Below are 9551 nucleotides of genomic sequence, written 5' to 3' on the forward strand. Positions count from 1 at the left end.
TCTGCGCAGGCACAACTCTCGTTGAGATAAGATCTCGCGACAGTTCGTGGTAGCTGTTTGATTTAAACTGTGGCGGTTGACCTGAAGACGAATCGTCGACAAGGTTACCAAACGTGTTTCGTTGTTATTCTCGTTATTATATTGTTTTTATGTCGCAGCGGTTTTCGGTAGCACTTCAAGAATGATATTCAGAGTTATGTGGTCGCTCGCTTCAAGGAAATATCTGTGGTGTTTTTAGTTTGTCTCGTTCAAACTATCTAGCTGGCTTTGGGTTGGAGAGGTGGAAACAATCGTTAGCGAACTGACGTTTCATCAGTAACCCGTCGTCGTTTATTATCTAGTGTAGAAGTTGTGTTTTGTCAACAGAATGTCGCTGCTGATGCTTTTACCTCCCAAACTCAATTTTCAAAAGTTCCAAGATACTTCTATAGTGTTGAAACCTGGGTTACAATAGCTTTAATAATACTAACTTGATTATGGGATGGTATGAACCTGGCGAGGCTGCAGTTTACTCAATAAATGCAAATATGAGGATACAGAAGTGAGCCTGAAAGGATGTGCTATTAATATCTTCATTCATAATATACGAGAGAGCCAAACTGGGGCCTGACTATTACGTTACATCGAAACATGATTCATGTCGGGGCCATAATACGCTACTAAGCTATAACCACACTGGCATGAGGGGTTATGTGCACAAATACAAAGTATACCGGATCAATGTGTGTGTGTGTGTGTGTATGTTTATATGTATGAATGAACTTCCATATGTGCTCTTTGACTTTATTTGAATTGATCTTATATCGTTGCTGTGTGCTCTTACATTTTAAAGGACAGTGAGTGCCACCAATGAGAAGTTGTCGTGGTTTTTGAGGCAACTGCGGAAATCCTCTGGTAGTGCTGGAAGCATGAATCAGGTGTTATACACATCCCTCTGTCCTCTTCTCTCCAGATGGCAGCAGAAGAGGAGCTGGAGCTGTTGAGGGGCCAGCTGAGGGAGCGGGAGGAGCAGGTCCACCAGGCTGCTCAAGCTGGCTTGGATCTCCTCAACCAGCAAGTGGAGCTGCAAAACAGGCTGGACGAACAGAGAGTGGAGATGACCAATGCACTCGAGGTAGGCTGTTCACTGTATAAGGGCGACTTACGCAAATCACAAAACATACATTTTCTCTCTTACTTTTCCTTTTTCTGTTTATAGCATATGAGTTGTCCAAAATTCTGCTGCCAACCAGACACAGATCTCAATGTCAACAGTTTTCATGAAACTTTTTTTTTTGGATAACTTCCCAAATAAGTCAGTGGATTGACCAGAAGAACTGCAGCATTGTTTCAAACTTCTCCACCTGTCTTTGACGTGTGCATCGTAGGCTCTCGAGCAAGAGAAGTACTCCTTGCAGAAGGAAGTGGTGTTGAAGACTCGGATGCTTGAGTCGCTGCAATCAGACTACGAGAGTGCGAAGAACCAGCAGAAACAGCAGCTTCAAGAACAACAAGAGCATCTGGAGAGAAGCCACAGCATGGCTCTTAATGAGCTCCACAACAAGGTAGAACAACCTGTGGTCCGCTCTGACTAAAACAAAACCCTCACAAAGAACCTCGTTCGCAGCAGATGGTTTAATGTGTGATTGTAGGAGAAACGCAGGTGTGACAAATAACGCTAGCAGCTCACCTGTCACGCCTGTCAGGGTTTACTGGAACACTGTAGAGAATTTCTTTCAAATGGGTTTGGGTTCCTTTAAATCATCCATATAAGCAAATATTGGATGTAAGCTCGATTTAATGTCGCATGTTGACAGATTGTGGTAACCGGCTGCGGAGATGAGCTTAGCCTCGTTTACGTGAATTCTAGGAGCGCCCTCTGCTTGAACCACGTGGCAAACTACTTCTCTGTGTCTGATGCATCATCAGACACCAGTGCTTTCTCTATATGCATTTAACAGATGCTCCTGAAATATAACTGCTGAAATATACTGCTTTTTTTGTAAGAAGAGAAAAAAGTCTGAGAGGAGAAGGCTCTGTCTGATCTCTTCAGATGTTTAGGTTATATTATTTTGTGTCACGCATGCTTTATATCCAGGTTAATTCACACACCTGTGAGTAAAACATATTAACAAGAAACGCTGTGCTTACCCAATAATGAGAGAACAATGATTGTCACAACAAACACGTACCATTGAGGCCCTTGGCATAGTGAGGCCCAACTCCAGGAAGACTAAAACAATCAGTACATGTGTCTCTTTTGATCTTCCAAATGTTGTTTATTTCACAAATACGGGTTTCCTTTTATATTCCTATCAAATAAGTAGATTTGCTGTAATGTTACTGTGCGATACTCATGTAACTTTACAGGACGTTTTTTGCCCCTTCAGCGAGGGGTGATCCTAAAAACACGAGAACCGTTCCTTGCTTTGTTGTTATCATCTCAGGGCTTGATGTTACAATTGTTGTGCTTTCATGATCAGGTAGGTGCAAAGTTTCTCGTTTAGAGGTTTTACCATGGGTGTGTGAAATGACAGAGATATAAAACGTCTGCAGCGCAAACTATATAAGATGGAGCCCTGTCTCTCTCCTCACCTTTAAAATAAAACAAAATTGCAGTTGCGGTTATATTCCATCTGTGTCACTGTTATATGCATCTAAGTGAGAAGTAGTGTCATGACTACATCACTGCATTCCTTTAAGACCGAGGAAAATAAAGTAGTCTACAGTTGTTTCTGCCTCACATGTAACAAATACAAAAAAGCAAATACAGTAAAAAAAACAAAAAAAACCGAAAGTGCTTCATTGTACATTTTTGTTGTGTAGCTTTAAATATGTCATACTCTAATAGCATTCACTGCTCTGGCGTCACACTTTTTTAAATGTATAAGTTAATATTAAAGTGGTGGAGTCTAGAATCTAGCAAGGGGGTTGAGCACGTAGTCGTCGTTGTACAGAACCACATCATGGAAGTTAATCCGTGTTTCTGTTTGTCTCGTCTCAGATGCTGACGATGCAGTCGGCTCTGGAGGAATCGCAGCTGAATGAAAAACAGCTGAAACACAAATTGGAAGTGCAGACTGAGACACTTAATAACAAGATGGAGGAGCTCCGAGCTCTGAACGAACACACCCAGATTTCCATGACGTCTGAGATGATTGAGGTGCAAATGAAGATCATGGAGCTGGAGAACATCAAGGTAATTATTTATAATTAGTCTTTATTAGTGTATAATCACCTGAATGTAAGTATCAATGTTTTCCTTATCTTAGAACGAGCCCTTAATATCTACATAAGCACCGGCATGTTTCTTCAGTACCTACAAACGCTGGCTCTGGAGACTTTCACAACCACCATAGATTCTCTTACATGCCGGTAACCTGTCCAGTTAGTTTCTAAATGGCACCCTTGTACTTCTCAAGCTGGCGTTTTATGAGCACGAGGGATGAACTGTTTCTGTTCCCAGGTGGAGTTGGAGCAGACGCTGCAGGAGTCTCGGTACACAGAACAACAGCTGGACCGGACCAACGGCAGCCTGCAGCGGCAGCTGGAGCGAATCACGGAGGAGAAAGAGGACCGAGAAAAAGAAGCCGTGTCCTGGTTTAATGCATTAGAGGTAAACGTGGCTACTATATTTGTATGGTTTGCACAAAAACACCAGAACAGTACAGATCGGTGGCAAAAATATATTTACAAATAGAAAAGGGTACCAACAAACTACAAAACATGTTTGCAAAACAAAAACAAAAATTCTAAACCAAAATGTTCCAAAAGTAAGTCAACGGTGTCTCAACAAAGCAGCTGTTACCTTCTCTGTAACCAGGCTCACACTGACTCCTCCATCCCTTTAAATATAGAAAGCCCCTCCCATCAGGCTAATTGATTATAATAATACACACTATAACACAAACATCTTAACCCAGAGGTTATCATTCATCTGCTTACTGCAGAAAAAAAAAACAGGGCCCAACAAATAGCTCTCAGATAAACCTGTCGTTATGATACACAGTTGATTTAAATCACCTGATCATGGTGAAAGTTCAGATACTGTCAGTCTTGTATAGCACTTCAGCTGCTTCTGAGGAAACGAGGACTAGAATATAATAATGTTTATTTTACGTTTGTTTTTGTTTTTTATTGGTGTACATGATCCATATCGGTGTACATTTTTTTCTTCCGTGCAGTCAAACTATGATTTATGTGATTTTGAACTGTCCCTCCGCAGCAGCAGAGTCATCGTTAAATCAAGAGAGAAGTCGAAGTGTTAGAATTTATTAGCTGCACAGCTTTGAACGATGAGACGACTGCGTGTCCGTGTGTCTTTGTTTTTTCTGGTCTGTATTGTCTCTACTGTCGTAATCTGCACACAGAAATCTCGCGAGATGAAACGTGACCTCGAGATCCAGTTGGATCAGCTTCTTCAGCAGGCGCAGGACCCAAACAGCAAAGGGAATTCCCTGTTTGCCGAGGTAAAAAAAACGGCAAAAATTCTCTGCTGAAGGGGAAAATGAACTTATGCTGAACTGTTTCACCCCGTCTCAAGATGTCCAAATCAACGATAATTCTCTGTGACTCATAGTCTGGACTTGATTTTAAACTGAACAGAAAGCCCCGGCAGAAACCGTCGTTTAGGTGTTCACGTCTTGTATTGCAGTTGGAGGACAAGAGAGCTGAGATGGAGCGACAGGTCATCGGTATGAAGGTCCAGTATCAGTCGCTGCAGAAAATACACTCCTTCAGCAAACAGCAAATGCAGCGCATGAAGGTACTGTGTCTCACAGCAGGCAGCTGGACAACACGTTGACAACAAACATGCTCTTTTGTTTGGCTGTTGAATAATAGCGTAGATGTGCATGTGTTGTGCAGGTCCAGATAGCCACTCTGATGCAGCTGCAGGGTTCCCGGGCTGACCCGGCTCAGCTGGAGAGACTGCAGTCCATGCTCTCTGAGAAAAACGGGGAGATCCAGAATCTGATGACCAAACTGCAGAGACTGGAGAAGGTGGAGGTGAGCACTTACCAACCCAGAGCTCTGAAAACGGTCAGTCTACGGGAACAAACACTAAAATATGACGTGTGTGTGTGTGTGTGTGTGTGTGTGTGTGTGTGTGTGTGTGTGTGTGTGTGTGCGTGTGCGTGTAGATGCTGTTGAAATCTCAGCCGGCTAACCGAGCTCCAGCAGCGGGTGGAGAGGGCCAGGATGAAACATACTACACTCACCTGCTCCAAATGAAGCTCGACAACACTGTGTGAGTTCAACTTGCTTCACCACGTTATCAGATGTCATTCGGGTCGTTCTACAACTCAGTTTTTACATCACAGATCACATTCAAAGTTGAACAAACCCCACATCTGTAGTCTGGTAATATCAGTACGTGTTATACCTTCACACAAAGATGACAACAACTAGTCAGATGGAGAAATATACCTGGATGCAACACCAGATGGGGGAATTAAAACAAAGTTGTGTAAGGGAGCCAGTTCAAGTCAGTCCTTCTATTAGATGGCTGTATGTTCATATTAAGTATTAAGTCATTGACTAGTGTCTGATGTACTTAAGCAATGTTGGTGTTGGAATTATTATGTGTAAATTGAACAACAGCAACAACAAACAACTGTGGTGGTTTAAGGTTTAGAATATGGTAACTAAATACATGGAAGTCAATGTGATGTCCCCTGAAATGACGGAAACACAACTCTGTGTGTGTTCAGCAAGGATGCAGAGCGTCTAGGAGACGAACTTTCCCTGCAGAGGATGAAATCTTTGTCCGAGAGCCAGAGATCTCTGGAGCTGGAGAGGAAACTCTTCAATTCTGAACGGCTACTCAAACTGGTAAAACGTTGCTCTTTGTGTGTTTCCTCTATGACATCTTTAGATCGTGTAGAATTGCAGCTGAAAGCAACACTTACACCACAATCCCACCGAATAGGGTTATGAATATAAAACAACTCGATAGAGAACAAAATTAAACTTTTTTTTTTTTGTATTTCAATGACGTAAGCTACAAAGGAAGCGCAGATTTATAATGTGGGAACGAGCAGTGTTCTAGTACAGTGAAGCTGAGCGTAGAGTGTCATTATGTCGTATGTGGGCAAGCCTTTATTCTCTGAGCTCCAATCCTACTGTCATTCAGCATTTCTTTCAGTTGTAAAAAAAAGAAGAAAAGATTGAACTACATCGCCCATTAAAAACTCGGCGCTCTGAATGTCGTGTGATATTTGCAGCACTGTCTGATTGTACTTCATATTTCTGCTCCCTGCTGCAGACTCAGAGCGACAAGATCAAGCTGCAGTTGCGAGCAGAGGAGCTCCAACACAAATATGAACCAAAAGGTAACTCGGATACCAAACTCACACATTAATCATGTGTCTGACGTTTCGTCTTCTTAACGTTGCTGCTTTTTTTTTTTTTTTTTTCCATTTCTGTCTTCAGAAGCAAAAAAGAACCTCTTGCAGAAGAGAAAGAAAGAGAAACTTCCTGTTGACGTCGTACCCTCCTCCGGGGAGCCAACACTTGACAAGAGCGAGCAGCTCGTTGCTGCGGCGATGGATGTGCTAGATAAGAAGACTGTGGCCCCTGAGGCCAACACCTGTCCTACAGAAGAGACAGTGAGCTGCAAACAAGGTGTGTGGACTAACACAGTGTCAAAACTTGGAATCTGAAATGTATCCAGTTACTGATTTCAGTTATTAGAATGCAAACGCAGAGACAGGTGAGATGTTTAGTTCATGTGATGTGATGGCACCGCCAATCATTCACCTTCACATTCACTGCTGCAGATTCAGAGCCGGAGCCGCCGCCTGCCAAGTGTGTGAAGATCAGTGGAGATGAACCGGTTGTGATTCCCAACCCCAGGTCAGTGTCTCTACTGTCAGCACGGCTCAACATTTCAATTCAGGTCATTCAGTGTCTGCGGAAGCTTACGAATCACACATTCATTCATCTGTTACTTGTTTCCTCCCTGGTACAGTCTTGTATTGTCTCATGTTGTGTTTCAATTCAATTATATTTTATTTATATAGCGCCAAATCAAAACACGGGTTATTTCATGAAACTTAACACATTAATGTCATTACAGCAGAACTTTACAATACAGTGAACCCTCGTTTTTCGCGGGGGTTACGTTCCAAATAGAAACCGTGATAGGCGAAATCCGTGAAGTAGTAACCTTTATTTTACAATTGAAATAGATAGAACTGGACATTAAATATATCTACGTTACATATAGTCGTAATGTGATTTCAATGCACGATGCAAATCCGTGAAGCAGCGAGACCGTGAAAGGTGAACCGCGTTATAGCGAGGGTTCACTGTATTATACAGAGAAACCCAACAATTCAACAATTCCCACATAAGTTAGGAGGGAAAAAAACCCTCCTCTTTAAGGGAGAAAAACCTCCAACAGAGGGAAGAAAAACTCTTAACAGGAAGAAACCTCCGACAGAACCAGGCTCAGAGGTGGGCGGCCATCTGCCTCGACCGGTTGGGGTGAGAGGAGAGCAGAGAGAGAAAAGGACAGCATAGAGATAGAAGAGAAGAACTGTTGGTGGAGACGACGATCGCAGAGCAGAGACATACAGCTCCATGACGGGACATCTGCAAAAGAAAGAAGAGAAACTACGCGAGCGAGGGAACTGAATGGAGAGGCAGCCGATAATAAGCAAAAACTATGAGAGAAAGCATGAAGTTCATGAGATGTGATGGTGAGATATGAATCTATAGAGAGTGAAAGAGTGAGAGGAAAGAAGTTCAGTGCATCACGAGGTCCCCCAGCAGCCTCGGCCTATAACAGCAGAACTGCAGGACGGTTCAGGGCCACCTGAGCCAGACCTAACTATAAGCTTTATCAAAAAGGAAAGTTTTAAGTCAAAACTTTTGTGTCCAGAAGCTTGTTGACAGTGACTGAGTTTTGGTGACACTTCACTCCTCTTTACTTCTTTTCGAGATGCTGACTTTGGTGTATTTTACTCATTTAATCGACTTTATATGAATTCATGATCACTTTTTCTATTCTGTCTAAATTGAGCCTCGCATTGTGTGTTTTTTTTTTTTAAATTTTATAGCTATATGCTACTTATTTAGTCCTCTCACGCGGAGCACTATTTATTTTTTTACTCAAGCTTTCAGAAAAAGTCTTCATAACTGAACTCTGAACTGAAAAGTCAGGTGGTAAACAGCCCCCTAATAGAAGGGCCTGCAGGTCCTACATAGGAGTGACGGGCAGAAACGCTGCTTTCAAAATATATTCGTTGACGGCTGTTTTTCATAGAAAACCAAACAATAGCAAAATAAAAAAGAAGCTGAAAACTAAACGTCACAAATGGATTTTAAACAGCAGCTTCCTGCAGCTAGTCTTGGGATAGAAACAAATGTGATACTGTAGTCACACAGGACTGTAGATGTTATTCCCACTATACTGGAGAACTTTCTTTGTCATGCGCCACCATGTGACTGATTCAAGCTTCTTTAATAATACTTTATCAGGCACAACAAACACTTCCTGGGTTCTTAAAGAACACTCAAAAATGTCTTTATATTTTTTCAGGCATTCCTGTAGTTTGTGTTGACTAAATGTAAACTAAAAAAAATCTGGTTCCAAGTGAGCAACGGTTGGGTTGTATTTCTTTGTTTGTGCTTTCAGCTCCCCTTCGACCGACTGTAAAGACATGGAGGAGAACCAGCGGCAGAATAAACCAGTGGACAGGAGAAAGAAAGCCAAACCGGTGGAGGTGATCCACGTCGGTTCCAACAGCAGTATGGAGAACCAGTGCGCTCAACAGTAGGACAGAAAACACTCCCGTGTAGATGCTTCTTTAATATTGTTCTATTTTTTACTTGTTACTTGCACTTTTTTTTCTGCTCATTTCATCATTTTTGTTCTATACTTGTGTCAACATTTTTTACTCTTATTAAAAACCATTGTCAACATAATGTATTGTTTTTCCAGTTTTCTGAATCCGGGATATTAAACTATTTATCTGTGTTCTCTGTCTCTGACACGACAGATTTCTCATCTGTGCTTGCCGACAGGTACAGATGATGTACTTGAACAACAACATGACGAATATTTGCTTTTTCAGTCACTTATTTGAAAATAAAGATAAATAGATGTAATATTCTTTGGGAAAAGTAAGTTGGCCTCAGAAGTTAGTATTGCTGCAGCAGAAATAACCTTTTGTCTCGTGTGCTTTAGGATCATTATACCGTTCATAGGTCCGGTTCTAGTTCACTCTTTGATATGATGCATAATTTAGAGTTATTTCAATGACTGCAAGCTGCCCCGCCCCTGAAGCAGCCTCAAACCACAACGCTTCCACCACCATGCTTCACAGTGGGTACGATTTTCTGTCTTTATCATTGGTCTGTGCCAAACATGTCTACCGCTACTGAGGCCAAACACGTCTGTCTTTATTCATCTGTCCAGAGCACATTATTCCAGCAGGCCTGTGGTTTTCCTTTATGGTCTTTGCCAAACTATAGTTTTAATGTAATGATGGTCTTTTTGGGAGAGTAAAATTATTTTCCCGTTGCACCTCCCATGCTTTTCAAATTTGGACAGTCTCTCTGACGGG

The 9551-nt window shown here is 42.0% G+C and overlaps 1 protein-coding gene across 1 annotated transcript; it reads left to right on the top strand.

Annotated features, from left to right (window-relative positions):
• Positions 1 to 53: 53 nt before the first annotated feature.
• spdl1 (spindle apparatus coiled-coil protein 1) lies at positions 54 to 8962 on the top strand. The gene is made up of 14 exons (XM_069724640.1): positions 54 to 103; positions 953 to 1114; positions 1368 to 1544; positions 2984 to 3178; positions 3446 to 3595; positions 4350 to 4448; positions 4634 to 4744; positions 4846 to 4986; positions 5121 to 5227; positions 5691 to 5811; positions 6245 to 6311; positions 6412 to 6603; positions 6759 to 6834; positions 8621 to 8962. Exons 2-14 carry the CDS (start codon positions 953 to 955, stop codon positions 8760 to 8762), a joined length of 1740 nt encoding a protein of 579 aa, XP_069580741.1. The 5' UTR covers positions 54 to 103; the 3' UTR covers positions 8763 to 8962.
• The last annotated feature ends 589 nt before the right edge of the window (positions 8963 to 9551 follow it).

The sequence above is a fragment of the Brachyistius frenatus genome, unplaced genomic scaffold, assembly GCF_029030835.1.
Source record: "Brachyistius frenatus isolate BFR_SWC_R1_liver_20210118 unplaced genomic scaffold, ASM2903083v1 Contig_386, whole genome shotgun sequence".
Taxonomy (NCBI): Eukaryota; Metazoa; Chordata; class Actinopteri; family Embiotocidae; genus Brachyistius; species Brachyistius frenatus.